The sequence below is a fragment of the Cariama cristata genome, unplaced genomic scaffold (genome assembly GCF_000690535.1).
Source record: "Cariama cristata isolate BGI_N322 unplaced genomic scaffold, ASM69053v1 scaffold16686, whole genome shotgun sequence".
Classification (NCBI taxonomy): Eukaryota; Metazoa; Chordata; class Aves; order Cariamiformes; family Cariamidae; genus Cariama; species Cariama cristata.
Genome location: NW_009624098.1, coordinates 58,928 through 75,199, shown reverse-complemented (window position 1 = coordinate 75,199; position 16,272 = coordinate 58,928). Strand labels below are relative to the sequence as shown.

General features: G+C 41.1%; 1 protein-coding gene across 1 annotated transcript in view; it reads right to left on the bottom strand.

The window, feature by feature from the left end:
* The window catches only part of INPP5A (inositol polyphosphate-5-phosphatase, 40kDa), a 94,269-nt gene that overhangs the window by 20,137 nt on the left and 57,860 nt on the right, over positions 1 to 16,272 (bottom strand). The window contains exon 5 of the mRNA XM_009703050.1: positions 5,586 to 5,659. Coding sequence (XP_009701352.1) covers positions 5,586 to 5,659 — 74 coding nt within the window. The remainder of the gene's footprint in view (positions 1 to 5,585; positions 5,660 to 16,272) is intronic.

The following is a 16,272-nucleotide window of genomic DNA, read 5'->3' as shown; positions in this document are numbered from 1 at the left end:
ACAGGGACTAAGGCATAAGAATTCAGGACAGGGTTCACTGCCTGTGATTCTTGACAAAAACGCTGGTCAGAGCTACCTTAGCTCAAGGCTCTCCTCTCGAAGAAAGGCATTCTCTTTCATGCATTCACCGTAACACCTGGTGCCATGAAAAGAGAGTGTTTTCTTACTTACTATTTTAATTACGACTTCGCTCATTTTTGTGCTACAAAACCAGTGGTTTTCATTTGAAACAAAGCCCTCTTATGAAGAACTGGAGTTGGTTGTCCAACACTGGACATGTCAGGTCCCCAGACAGCACTGGCTGGGAGGTTAGGACTAGGATCTCATGCTCCATTCAGCGTTAGGCAGGGAAGCAAGGTAAAACATGGGTCGGTAACAGTGCAGCATGTTTCTACCTATCCATATTTATACCTGAGGTATCTGGATCACGGTGTAACGCTGCTCTAGGAGTGGCATGAAAACAAACCAAGAAAACTGCTCAGGATGAAATTTTGGCCCCACTGAAGTTAACCACGAAAATACCACTGACTCAGAGGGGTAAACCTTTCCGCCCCAGGCCAGCTATGGTAGTGTATCGACAAGATCTCATGATAAGGTCCAGAGAAGAAACAGTTTATGCTGATACAAAATGAATTTATAAGTAACTTGGTCTGTTGCAACTCAAAGGGATGTGACCTTTTCTATCCATCTCAAGAGTACTCTGAATCTCAAGCATGCTTTTTGAGGGAAAAATTTACAAGTAAGACAGAAATGCAACTGTGCTATTGATTTGTAGAACTCTGTGCAAATCAGGCAATTAATTGTATGCACAAATGATGAAGTAAATGAAAGAAAGAGAAAACTGACCTAATTGAGCTTTCATTTTTTGAAAGATGTGAAATGTATTACTAGATGTATTCAGTACCATTTTAACCGAGACACTCTGTCTTCAGTTTTTGGCCAGCATCCCATGATGTAAGACTGTAACACCATGGATCAAGAACAGAAGTAGAGAGTAATTCATAGACTGAATCAATGTATCATAATTAAAACACCATGTATAAAACAAATTCCGAAATACTACTTTAAGGCTATCATTATAATTGCTTACAGCTTCCTTCTAAATTATCAAATGCTCATTAATTAAGCCCATAAGCCTGACACAAAAAGTGACTAGAGCTTTCTCTGTCTCTCCCTCCAGTGAAAAAGGCTTTGTTTTGCAGAACAAACGGATGCACCATACACTTTCCAGCTAAGAATATCAAGAAGCTTAAAGAAGTAGTTTCTAAATATACAGGACTGATCATACGCTCTTTTGGTTAAAAATACAAAATCTAGCGTGACTGGATATATGACAAATATATATTAAGCTCGTATTTACAAACACTATATATAAAAACAGCTAAGCCATGATAAGGTACAGATATTTTTTTTTTCCAGAAGGAAAGAAAAAATGAGGGAAAAATGGAAGAAAAACTTGCTAGGACATGAAACCAAGACATTTAGGCCATACATTTAATTTCTTTCTTGCATGAGTGAAAAGGTTCTAAGTTAAAAAGAAAATGTTGTACATTAAACCCACTGCTTTTTGCCTATTCAAAATAGTTTCGCAGTTAATAGCACACTGTGGTCATTACTCAATACAAAGCAAAATAAATCACGATATTTCCTCCAGAAAAATCAATGTGCTTAGTTTCATGAACAAAAATAGGACACTGACCTGCAGTAACTCTAACAACTGTGAATCCAGTTCTGCAGTACTTCACAGTCCTGCACTTAGACTTCTTACTGAGTATGGTTCCCGTGCAAGGACTACAGAACAGAAAGCAGGATTCCCTTGCCATATGACCCAGAACACGAGGAGGGATGGGTGAAAAAAAGCACCGTAACGTAAAGCCAATTTGCTCTTTGTATATGCATGAGTTTAGCTTGTGGGTTTTATATCTTGTATTCTTTGCAATATTCTCACATTCAATTCTCATATTTTATCAATATTCTCTGCTTAAGTTCAAAGAAATTTTGTGTTATGTAAACTCACTGTTAGCATCCCTCCCATGCCCCAAAGGAAGTGCCAGCTTTTAGTATATGAAAATTTATCACTATTTATTATTATTACTATTACTTAGTTGTAAGAAGGAAACGGAGTGAGTAGCAGGCAAAGCTCCTTGCTTATCCCCTTCACTGCTCCCCTTCGACACAGGTGAGAAGAGCAGCTCCAGGGCTGGTTCTCTGTGGGCCTTTGGAGGTCAAGGAAGGGTTTGCCACATTACGCTGTTCCCCCCTTCCCACTCCCCAGACTGTTCACAGAGCCTCAAAGCTGGGAACTGAGTGGGAATAGAGAAGCGAATGGGTGAAGCTGGAAACGACCCTTCACAGCTGTTTCCCAAGATTTGGTCAGGGGCCCTGCTCAGAAGCGTCTGCTTCCACCTTGGTACTGCAGATCTTTTTTTGCAAGCATCAGAGAGAGTCGAAGAGCTGCGGTCTGTTGACAACCGCTCAGTTCAGCATCCCTTAGTGCTGCAGTGCAGCAGCAACCGGCACGGCACCAGCACGCTGCGCGGTGGTTTGGGGCAGGAAGAGAAGAATACCATCGCATCCAACTAAAGTAACAGTGCATTTGGGGTGGTTGAATCCAATTACTGGGACTTTGGCCAGAACATCTGTCTAGACGTCTACACTCTTGCAAAAATGTTATGGGATCTGTGGTGGCAAGAAGTGGTCAGGATCTTGGTTTTTTAACATCTCATTTGGAAGACAACAGAAGCAAGAGTAATGTGATGGCTGGCTGCTGCCCCAGGCAGGATTCATCAGCAGCTCTGGAGACAGGGTGCCGCCTCCGGCAGAGTCATACCGCCGAAATGCCCATGGCAGGCATCACGCCGAGAGCAAGTGTACGACAGCCCCTTGTTCTGGGGGAGTGAGGGGACTGAATGCAGGACCCGAGTCCATCACATCCTGTGATGCAGATCAATGTCAACTAGGGCTCAGCTGCCTTGACTTTAACTTTGCAAGCCAAAATTGTACTTAATGAAATATTTAATCTCTAATATTGGTGGTGTGTAAACAAAACAAAACAAGGATATGAGCTAGATTTGGCTTGGGTTTTGCAAGGAAACAAAAACAAGTAATATAATTGAGAAAGAAGGAGCTGGCAGCAGGTAAGTTGCCATCAGAAGTTGGTGACTGCCCTCCTTGATGACAATGCCATGGCCTCAGAGAGCTGCTCCTGTAGTTTCCTAGCCAAGTCTGCAAGCATGTGGGCAGGGGAGGGGAGAGGAGGTGCTACTTAGCTCATATCACAGGGTATTTCTTTCATTTCACTCATTACATGAATTAGACAAAGTCAGAACTTGTGTTTCATCCACAGGGATTTCTGGGATGGAACATTTTCACCTGGTCTTGCATTTTTTTACCAGGGGTTCATCTCCAGGGTAGCACTTTATTTAATAGTTTTGTTCTAGACAATAATAGACTCGTACAGTTGATACAGTAGCTTAAAATGTTAATGGTATCAAAATACTTCATTTGGATGTTAATGCTCTGTGTCAATGTACTCAGATACTGAGGCAGCAGAGAGTACAGATGCAGCTGACTAATATTCAATTTGCCTCCTCTTGCTCCTGTTCATGTGGTCCTCCCCATCCAGCGGCCCGAAGCTCGCCGCTGGTTCTGCAGCAACATCAGCAGTTCTCAGACACAGCTCTCACAAGCCCTCCTACTTACTTCCAGTTTAGCTTCTAATTCTTTTGTCAAACATCTTCCACTTTCCCCCAAGTCTTCTTTATCTCTTTATATGGTCTTATATTATGCCACTTTCAAGCTCCATTCTGGCTGCACCTCAAGGAGAAACGGCGTTACCTTGGCCTGTCAGGGATTCCTAGGTACTCCAGCATCTGACATCTGACAGCAGCAGTCTATCCTTCTCTGCGGATCGGTGCTAGGAAGGGATACAGAAAATCTTTTTCCCAGATACTTGTTTTCACCTGGGAAGGGCAAGACCAACTTGCTGTCACGTCCCATGGGCAGCCTCCTGCGGCCATCTCGCTCTTCCTATGGTTGTTACCACTCTCCCCCAGTACTCCAGTTCATCCTCGCCCAGTCCTCCCTCCTCCACGGCCCTGTCTCACTGTCCCAGTCTCTCCTCAGCTAACTTGCTAGAGTTTTCCTCTTCTGGCTGCTTCTGCAAGTCTTGGTCTCCTTGCCTGGAGACCCAGCGCTGGCCTGAGGCTTCACCCTTCTGAGTCCTAACTATGCCTTTCCCTGCACGGCTACCAGCTGGCTCCCGTAGAGTATCAGTTCTGGCTTTTTTTCCACCCGTATTTCATTCGTGGAGGTTTGCCACCATTACTTGCTCCATGCAACAACGTATTTTTGCCAAACCTTGTTCTGGCTGAAAGTGTTAATGTTGGTGAAATCAAGTAGAAGGGTACTTCTGGTAAAAAATTCATACCTATTTCCCCTCACCTTCTTTTACCCTGACCAGGTACACAACTAATGAAATATACTCAGAGATGTACCCACTGCTGGTCTTCTGTTACCATACTCAATCAATAAGAACAATTTAGAGCAGCGGTAACCTCTTCATGCATACTTCCATTGTCCCAAGGGATCAATATAATCAGTATCGCAGCTGGCTGGTGAGAAATAATGAGATTATGATAACAAAAAGGCAAGCTTTCCAAATTTTTTCTTAGTGTATGCCAAAACACCATACTTTTCTATCTGTCCATAAAGGACAAAATAGCAATATTTAAGAATATCTATTAAAAAAAGTATATAAAAATACATTTTTATATATGATTTCTTGAACTTTAACTTTCTTTGCAAACACAGTATTTCTTTTCTTTAAAAGCAACTGTGATATTTGACTTCATTCTTAGAAAGGGGCCATTATCTGTTTAAAACTATACCAAGTTTTCCACAGATTTCTCCTGAACAGGATAGCCATTTGCAAAAATCTGGTTTTGCATGATAGCAATACTTGTCTATTCATGGCTAAAATTCACCTAAGGGATAGAGCTGGTTAAAATCATACATGTGTATTAAAAAAGACAAATTATACTAACAGTCTTAGCAGTTATATCACATGTTTATGGAAACTGAAAAAGCAGAATCTAAGGTGCTGTCCTCTCTCCTGATACTCCTCTTGGACACCCCGCCTTGAGCAGTGGCATTACGCTCTGCACCCCCACTTCGAGTTCATTCCTAGTGAGTGCCACTGCTAGTCAGTTTGCAACAGCTTGAGGCAAAGACTGCCTTTATGGTTGCAATAAAGTATTTTAACAGGTTATCTGAGTCCAGTGCTTAAAAGTAGCTACACATCTCCTAGCACACAATCATGTCAGGTCTATTTTAAGAGCAGCTATAAAAGACAAGATCAGCTGAATCCAAAGGATGAGCTATAGAGCAGTACCGGCATGCGGACCGCACTGTCACTGTTTATGTAGTGATGGAGGGGATGCGGGAAGACTAAACATTTATGAAAGGAACGAAGTTCATTGTCATTTCTACAGTATGTATGGGAACACTCACATTTTACCTACAGTGCTAGTAACAATTATGTTTTAGCTAGCTAGTTAAATAAATGTATTATATATGAATCTTACCTGGGAGGAAATGAGATGTCCAGTTCATACAATCTGTCTTTAAAGACTGACAGCTCTCTGTCAAATTCTAAAAGCTATAAAAGATAGAAATAAATGTATTCACTCTTTAATGTTGAGCTGAAGCAATGTAAAAATACTACATTACATAAAAGGAAATAAACAGACACTTTGATTACACAGCTTGAGGTATATCCCTCATACAATACTTTTTAAAACGTAGTGCAAAACACTCAGTACTATTTTGATACATAAATAGTTCACTGAGAAAAGTGTTCAAAATGTTCCTTTTCATCTCAGTGAAACACGTAACACTGGCTCTTTACAGCAGTGACCCATATGTGTACTTACTATTTCAAGACGGTGAAATTTTTTTAAATTTTATTAGCAATCTTGTCAAAGATAAACCAGACTAGCATTAAAAAGTACAGCAAACTGATATGCTAATCAGCCCACAAAAATGCCAGCAAAAAGTATCATATTACTTCATACTATCTTTAGCTCAGATAAGAAGGTACAATAAACACAAGGATGTGCACATCACTCTTCCTAAGCAAAGACAAGCAGTGTTTTCATACACCTATTTTGGGTGGTGCATGTCAGATAGCAGAAAGAGGGATACGTGACAATAGGTAAAATGTGTTCCCAGGCAGCAGCCAAGACAGAGTACTAGAAGCAGATATTTAACAGAGATGTTCATAAGTCTAGATTTAATGTCCTGTATAAATATTAGTCCTTGCCAAATCTGTTTTCCCCAGGCCTCTGCAGAGAAAATAAATACCTGCAGTCTTTTGTTCATAAACACAAACCTGCGCATAGCAAGTCAATGATAATCGTTCCCATTAAACCAATACTTGTTCTGATGGACAAAACTGACCTTATAACACCAGAACCACGGCTGCTGTTAAGCCTGACGTCTGAGTGAATGAGTGAGTTAAAAGACAAAAAGCTCATAATCTGCACTGTTACTGGCCGTCGCTCTAAGTGCCACTTTCTATTTTGACAAGCGTGTCATCCAAACAGTATCCCGTACGATGGCGGCGTGTTTGCCCGCTGTTCATTAATCATGTCCCATCTCACAGCTGTGCTGATACCATTGTACGAATGGCAGAGGTTCCCAAAGAAATTAGATTGTGTCCCTCTTTCCCCCCTGCCACCTCATAAATCATTCCTGAAACGTGCAATTAGCAGCTACTTGTACACATTAATTATCTGTGTGAAAAGCAGCTACCTGAACCACCTGCACTGCCGATTAGCTAGCTCTCTAAGGCCCACCCCACCTTCTTCAGTTTCTAGTTGCCGTGTTGCTCTATGTACCTACTTTTACACGAGCATGCCAAATAACGGGCGGCTTTCCCTATTTTAGTGCATCTGACACCAAACTCTCTGATGGTACGCTGGAAGAGATTCTGCAATACAAACAACTGCAGATAATGTGTACCTGTTTTAACACCTGATCAAAAGCTTGAGTATCTAAGATGTTCGGATAAATATTCATAAACATCTGTGTTGAAACTTATGGTATGTATCTAATAATACACTCAATCCTAAAAATGTTTGGATGGTTCAGCCACTATTCTTACTGAAGCAATCTCCACATGCTTCAGGAAAAAATGGTTTATCATGCATGTTTCCAGACTGCGATCCTGTATTTAAGTATGTATAGATAGATTTGTAGCCACAATACATACATACAAACTGGCTATGAAAACAAATGTTCCCATTCCTTTCCTGCTCCACGTGTCTCCATCTTAAAGATATTATCTGCCCAACATGAATCTAGCACAGGAAAAAAATCTACCATCCCCAGTTAAAACTTTGCTTTGAAATATATGTCTATTAATACAGTGCAAATACATTTTTCCTACTGTTGCCAAGTAAACAGATCAGAGCAGGGAAGTGGAAGCATCAGGAGAAAGAGGGTTATTTCTGAAGTGTGAAAACTGCAAGGACTGAATAAAAGAACAATGCTCCATAGAACACAATGGTATAAATTACTCATGGGCATTCCAAGGCCTGCGATGTTAAATAGATGCATTGTCCTCTCACACCAATTCACACTTTCCAAGTTTTATACATTCAGATTCTTTTTGCTATGATGATATTTGCAAACTAAATGAAGGCGGAGTTTAGAGGACTAAGTATTTGGAGGTGCACCATTCTCCAAAGAAGTTTCTGATGTGTTTATTTGCTTCAGCTGCTTGTTTAGTTGTGTCTGTGCTATGCAGATGAGCTGCTGACACTGGTGACAGAGAGGACAGATAATAGGAACAAGACTGTATTGTGTGCTGTGCTCTCCATCAGTTCCCCAAGTTTCCCCAGGTAGAGGGACATCTTTAACCTGAAATGACAAAGCCAAAATCTCACGACGACCCAGCGGGATGTCAAAGCCCAACCAGGTGCCTAGAAGAAATATTTAGGGAATGCTCATTGTAGACATTTCATCCTCACATCTAAAACAGTTAAACATTTTCACTGGATTATTTGCACAAACTTTCATTTTGTGCTGTATGTGAAATAATTATTTAATTTTAACAAATTATTTATTTTTTCCTAGCTATTAAGTGACTATGTTACAGTATCTGTAACCTTCTATTCCAATGTGTCCACAAACTATGCAAACAGACATCTGCTCATTCTTACAGAGGGCAATGACAAGTTATTTGTGTGTTCAGGACTGCGTAATGTGAACCCACCTAACAGTTTTTCTTTATTTACCTGGTAGCACTGCAGACAGTGGAGGAGAAATCATGAAAACTTGAACTGTGCACTCTGAGAAAACTCCAGCTAATTTTCCAGTAGAAGAGCATGTTTTAGCTATTACTTTTTTCAGTGTTAAAAGCACGTGGGTTCTCATTTAAGCCTGTAATCTCAAAATGCAAGATTACTGCTGACAAACCAAGGTGTTCACTAGGTCTTGTCACAAACAGTTATAAATGTCACTTTACCTCAACACGACTTAGTAAGAGAAGGAATGGGACCTGACAGGGGCATCATTTAATTGTATTTGCTTTATGTCAGGTACATGGGTGTCTGGAGCTCCTTGGCACTACGGAGAATGAATGAAAATTAATATAGGCCAGGTGATACTGAGGAGCAGTCAGAATCTCACAGGGTACTGTCTTTATTTTTAAAGCATATAACATTGTATTTAAAAAAAATCACCCAGAACATAACTCTATTAATGGCAATTTCGAGCACAAACTGCTCACTTATTTCCATATTGTACACTAAACAGCATTGTTAATAATTTCACTGTTGTAACAGTAAACATGAGTATGCCTGTCACTCTAAATGCCTTAAAAATGACAAAGAAATTAAGTTCAAAGCCTAAAAATCAATATATTGTTCTATTTAATTTACTCATTATAAGATCATCCTTAAGAACCGAATCTTTAAGGTGTTACATGATGTGCTGGGGTAATTTCAGCAATTACACAGAGATTTTAAAATGCTGTGGCTGGAAGTTAATTCCAGAACTGTACGTCATAGGCAGTTCAGAAGACCGTTTTTTTCCCCCCAACTCAATTTCACCAATGTATTTATATCTAAATGATAGCAAGGATGATGCAGGACCTATGTCTTATCTGCTGTAACCACTGAGTTGCTGATATTACGTCAAGATATTTGCTCTACAGTGTCCAGTGACCAGCCCAACATGAACGTTTGATTAACATCTTCCAAATGAAATACCATCCATCCATACGAGTAATACATCTATAGAGGCTAATATCCCATGAGACACAGCGGTAATACACCTTGGAGGATACTGCCATGCAGTATGTGTAAGAAGGGACACAGCATGCATCCACTGGCCTGAGACTGTCAGAAAAAACTCATACCGCAGAATATGATTTTTAAAAACAGGTTAAATTTATTGATAGGATTTCGCAGTCCGAAGTTATGTATTTCTGTTTAGCAAACTTCATGAGCCAGATGCTTCAGTGAGTTTGTATACTCAAACTCCAATTGACCTGAATGTGAATTGGCTTGCCATCAATGAAGTTCTCCGCACGGAATTAAAGAATGACTGAACTTGCAGTAACAGCTATTCCTTATTTAATTTGAGTAGAATTAAAAGCTTTTAGGGCTGTAGTGCCTATCACCTCCTAAGAGAACTACCAAAACTTGTTTTTCCAGGCAACTGTGTTGTCTGCAAAAGCTGCTGAAGACAGTTTCGTTTTTTCCCTGCCCCTTTCTTGTCAGCACTATGATGTACAAGTGTGTTTATGTACGAGGGTGAAGGAGAAGGCAATGCATGATAGCAGGGCGTGCAGTCCTGCACAGGCACTGTCTGCAGAACCTGCACGCCACTCAGTACGGAAAACTGAGTAGGGCTGGATGGACGGTCTTGGTCCTGTGCAGTCCTTCCGATGAGGACTCCAGTGAGCTCCCTCGCCCCAGGGCTGGAGTGTGGGCTGCAGTTCACTGTCCCAGTAGCTCCTGGGGTCGTATGTGGTTAACCAGTGTGTGCTTTGGCCAAACACAACAACTATCTGGAATCCTAAATTTTGGTATTATGGAACTTGACAGTAATCAAAGGATTATAACAGAGTTTAGCCAGCTGTAGAAATCAAGGTAATTTTGCTTGCTTCAGCTTAAAGCAATGAGGCACTCTTAACAGGTCAATGTCCATTGGTATGCCGCAATGGGCCACCTTGGCTAAAATCACACATGTATGAACCCTTTAAAACAGGGCAACTTAATTCAGTCATTGGAGTAGAACAACAGCAATTACTCATTAAGACCTACAGACCAAAGTCAGAGCACTGGTAGATCAGGAGGTGATATTAGCAGCATTTATCAAATCCATCTGCAGGGCCCACCAGAGAATTCACAGCTGTGAAAGGGAAATGAAGTTGCAGACCAAAAAGAGGAGATGAGCGTACAGAAGTGACCTTAGAGAATTAAAATATGTGGACACTGGTCACTGTAACCTCCTTTGCCAGACTTGTACAGCACACGATTTTTTTCAAGAGACTTTGGAAATACAGTAATTTTATCCAGCTTTCCAGTCAAAGAAAAACATTTAGAAACTGATTCAGCAGTCTACTGACTTCAAATAAAGGTTTGTGGAAATGCTGATCCCTCCACTTATCCATGGAAATAATGTTGTCATACAGAACTCTGCTTTGGCCTTATTTTAAAGCTACTGTTTTCTCTAGTTAAGACTTTGTTAAATGATCCATTACTATATATTTTGAATCCTAATTTTCTTTCTCTCATAAAGCCATTCTTTACAATCATGTTTCACAGAAAAAAGCCAAAACTACTGAATATAAATGTACCACTTACACTGCTTTTGTATATTATTATATTTCTGCATATGTCTGAGAATTTGTCTATACATCCTGAATGGCAGTGTTGCCAAATCATAAACTCCTACATAAATGTGGATATACGGCACACAGAGAAACTGCACCAAATATACTTTTCTTAGCATTAGAAGAGTTAGGCACAGGCAGTATAAGACTGCCAGCACTGAAGGCTCCCTGTGCCTGTACTAATTCAGAAAATCTTTGACCTCAGTGGAAGCTTCCCCAGGAAAACGCTGTTTTGTTCTTATTTTGACCATATGCCTCTCTCTCTCAGGAGACATTCCAATGGTTTAAAGGACAGAAACATTTTCTAATACGCCAACTTCTTCAGAAAACTGCTATGGAAATTGCATTTAAAAATAATATTTCTGTTATGGAAATATTTAGATTGCTTAAAATGTCTAGAAAGAACCACACTTTCCCTTGATGTCTATTGATCAATAGAGTAATTATGGAAGATCACTATTGGCTCTGTCTCATTAGAGCTCCCTTTTCTGTCTCCTTGCCAATCCCTCACATTCCCACATTTCTCATCCTCCTCACCCGCCCCAAGCCTGGTTTGCGCTGCAGGGCCAAGGCAGGGTGGAGGTGGCTGCGGCTGCACAGCCCGAGGTCTGAGGACCACAAGGTACAGGTCCTTTCCCGGTGGAGAAATACCGCCGTGATACCAGACGCAGTGACGTGGTACTGACTTTCCAAAGCAGTGACGTGTTTGGCTGATGGGTAGGGCAGGGTGAGTGCCCAGCACACTGCAGAGAAATGTGCTCGAGACTCAGAGCTTTCAGTTAGCATCAGGGTCTAACACAAACACTTCTCAGAGTTCACGTGCTGCAGTATTTCTCATTCTGGAAGATGCTTAGTCTTGCGATGTCTGTTGGTCCTGTAATACACACACACCTGAAAACTGATCTGGATAAAACAGTGTTTTCCAACTTTTCCAATTATCTACCCCTAACATTTTTCCACTGGAGGCTCCAGCCCTTTTAGACATTTCACACATTCAGGTTTTGCACCTAATCTTGGTTTTCCTAATTGCTCTGTGTGGATCCTTTCAATCCAAGTCTCTTGACTTCAGGATGAAACTAACTACTAGTATGGATAAGCTGGAAGCTCCCTAGAGCTCAGTCACCCCTCTGATGTGCAATACTGCAGCAGAGAATCCAGATATTATTCTGGGATATTTCTGAAATATCTTGAAAAATTACTTGGAAAAAAAAGAACCACAGAATCCCGTTGTACTACTTAGGTAACTAGTTCTCAATAAGGAGACTAAACTTAAGTATACGTAAAGAACACATTAGTTAGTTAAGAAGTTATAAACACTGAATCAGGTTAAGCAGAGACTCTTACTCACATTCTGCTGACAACAAAAGAGCCTTTCACAGCCTGAGGGCTCCTTGCCAAAACACTGCTCTGCAGAAGCAAATCGCATCCCATCCCTCCCACTCACAGCGCCCGACAAAGACCTCAAAGCAGCCGAAATGCAGCACAACCGCTCACAGCTTCCAAGCACAGAGACTACAGCTCCCACCATCCTATGCTCCAGCCTGACCTCTCCAACGAATGCTATTTGCTCTTTAGTACATCCATACAATGTGGGAGCAATGAGGAGACCTCTTGGTGAGTGCCAGTTCTCAGGGACTTTACCACTTGGTCAAAGTCCAAATGCATGCTCCCTGTTTTCTAATGGTAAAAGGTGGATTCTGTCACTCACTCTCCTGTGATTCCTGTGCTTGCCTTGATTTAAAAAACTTTGACTCTGCAAAACTGCATTCATGCAAATTGCCTTTTTCAAAATTTTACAGGAATAGACACTTTACCATTACTGTACTTAATCCATAAACTGTGCGCAACAGCTTGTAATATAGTTCATTCAAAATGGCAAGAACAACTGAGTGGATGCTAACTTTAAAACGAAAAGATCTTAATTAGGAATATCCTGCTGGCAAATGTGACAGATTCAGTGGATTATTTCATGAAACTTTACATGTCTGTTACTGTGAAACATAACATGGATTTGTAGCATTAGGGAGTTAAAACCAGCATGCATTGTGTTCTGTCAAATGGCCAGTTTGTGAGCTGCAATTTGACGAAAACATAAAAATACGTAGAATAGTTTTAGTATTACTTGCAGAGTGATAAAAACCAGAACTTTCTTGAAGAAAGACTATGATCCATGTTTCTTACTTGGGCAAAAGTCACACTATGGGTTGAAACTTCCCCTGAGCAAGGCCTACAAAGCAGGCTTGGCTGACGTCAGTTTTCTGGGGAACGGGCAGGAAACCAGCGGCATCTGAACGCCAGGCGTCCCACTCTGAGAGGGCATTTGGGGAGCGCCAGTCATCCACCTTGTCTCCCCCATATACGATCTGGCATCTTGAAAGATCACCTGAAAGTTCTAGACACCTGAAATTTGAGGTGTTTCTTTCCCAGAGGGGATTCAAATTCATACCCCTACTTCTCTGGAGCTGCCAGGCGCCTGCAGGCAGGGGTGCCTGCGGAGGGAAGGTAAGGCAGGGCACACCTCCTGCCGAGCCTGGGCCTGGGCACGCAGACGCCCGCAAGTGGCAGGACAGTGAGAGATGCTGGAGGCCACTCTTGGGATCAGAGGAGATCTGGATTCCAGCCTTTGATTCCTATACTGTTTTTCTTTCAACACTTATGTAATATAAAACACACAAACAGTCCTAAGACCAGGGACCAGAACCCATGTCTCTGTATCCTTGCAACTGAGTACCCCACTCGCATCTCTAGCTGTACTTTTTGTATGGAAGCATCCTTAAGTATTATGTTTCATGTTAAACTTACTGTTTGCTAGTCTATATATGTGTGTGTGCACACCTATGTGCATGCAGGCATCCGTCTGTGAGGTTATGAGGGGTACCTGGAGAATGCAAAAGGATCAGGCTACTGCAGAGAGTTGGTGAAAAAAAATTAAGCACCTTTCTATCTTTATTTGGATTGCCATAGACTTCAGGCAAGATGTGGAAGCCCAGGTAGGGTGCTTTTGTATATGCACAAGTATTAACCCTAAGGGATGATGGTGAGATCCATAAACTCTTGAGGACTGGAATACAGGTGCAAACATTGCCTCTCTGGATGTCCTCTTGCATGTCACAAAGGTTAAAAAGGGTGCCCCTAGGCCAAAGCGTGTTAGCAGATCATACTGACTACAGGCTGGATGACAGAGTGCAAATACAGAAGCTGGACCTCTGCTTTAGACTACACTTAAACAATGACCAATGCCTAAAAAACCAAACATAGCACAGTACACCTGAATTAGTCGTGTACACCACCACAGGCGGACAAAAGGTCATGAAATAATATTTGTAACTGTGTGATATGGGCAAACTCTACACCAGAATAACTAATTTATTTGGAACATGAGGCTGGCAGTAAACAGTTAACTCAGCGCATCTGGATTGACTTCTGCTTGCAATCTGGCTTTACATTTATGTTTCCTAGTGAGAACAATTTATTGATATTATTTCCTATTTCTGTCATTACTCATTTTGCAGTTTATCCAATGGCATATCAACTAACCACTAACTTAAGCAAACGCAATTCCAAGCATGGGAATACTGTTTTTGAGTAAAGGAATAGAGCACGAACCCATTTTCCTGCTAGCACTTCATGAAAATCAGGCATCTCAGATGACCACCTGAGGCAGTTTTTTTAAATAAAAGAGGCAGTTTCAGGATGCATAGGATTTCCTTACGACCAGTCCTAGGTAACAATGGTCCTAAGCAATCAATTTCCTTCCTCTAGTCTAATTTGCCCTTATACATCATATTCAAGATTTTATCTGGACAGGGGCTGGTTGGCTCAGTGGATAAACCTCTGCCTTTTCACCTCTGGGATCATGGTTCAAGTCAAACCCTGATGAAATGCACTTGATCGTCCTAATCTAGTTCTTAGTGGACAGTATTCCCATTATCTTTAAAAGGGTCAGTGCCAAGGCCATTGGGAAGAGTGCATTGTGCTATATCTTGTCTGTTGATTAATACATTTTCAGTGATGCCAGATCCTTAACCTTCGTAAGCACACATATTCTCACAAAAAGCTTGATAAAGGTCCCTCATGGACTAAACCTTTCTTCTCAATTTGCATATCATTTCAGGATTTCCTGAGAATATTAAAAAAACCACAAATAAATTACTCATAATTTAAAACGTATGTTTGCCTGAACTGTTTGTAATAACACCTCTATGTTAATTAGCATGATAACAAATCACTTTAAATCATTACTTGGCATAGGGAGAACACGACCTTAATAACTCAATCCCTTTTTACAGCACATTACAATTTTCTTCTCATACCTTATCAGCTGAAGTTAAACAGACACAAAGAATAAAGGGAAACTACCCTCAAAGGCCAATTTCACTGTTCAAAACATAGAAACTGAGTAAGAATGTGCTCTCCGTAGGAGTTTACCATTTGTTCTCTGCAGCAAGAGGACGGCTGAAAGAGCACTGACAGCAACGTGAAGCTCTTTGCCTATTTTTTCCATTATAATAACAATTACAGTAAGAAATGGAACCACTTTCATTTAAGGAATATCTAGGCTGGAGATTACTGGGCTTTTCTGCGTAACTATCTTGAATCTGTTTTGGAATGAATGCTGGTAAGAACAACAGCGTTGAACCATCTGGTTATCCAGGAGGTGCCGCACGGCTGGCACCCTCGGTCTAACCTCCTCTACCTCCAAGCAGCAGAGGCCAGGGGAGCAGCCGAAACGGAGGACGGCAAAGGCACGTGCCTCTGCGAGAGCGGGGCCGGTGTTGCCCCCGGGCAGGAAAGGGCAGCAGGGGCGAACAGTGGAAGCACAGATATATAATAAGTCACTACTTTCCACGAACTTCAACTGACAAAAGAGATTATGATTTTAGTAATAGGAGTAACAACAGGTTCAACTCTTAAGACAATTAATTTACTGATTACCTTTATTACACAGTTGTGGTCAAAATCTTAAGGATAGTGCTTTAGTTTCTATCTGGATTGATTCTTTGATATGGTTCATAAGAAAGATAGGAATGTATGGACCATTTCTCTTTTCCGATTGTGGTTAAAGATTGTAAGATGATTCCTAATGATTAAATCATTCCTCTGTAGTCATTATGAGTTTTTACATTCTTACTATATATTTATTTAATTGACTACTGAAGAAATATCATTTAGATTGTGGTTCTTTTGTCCAAATCAATAACATGAAGAGCAACAAATCTGGTGAAGGGTCTGGAGAACAAGTCTTACGAGGAGCGGCTGAGGGAACTGGGGCTCTTTAGTCTGGAGAAGAGGAGGCTGAGGGGAGACCTGATCGCCCTCTACAACTACCTGAAAGGAGGTTGTAGTGAGGTGGGGGTTGGTCTCTT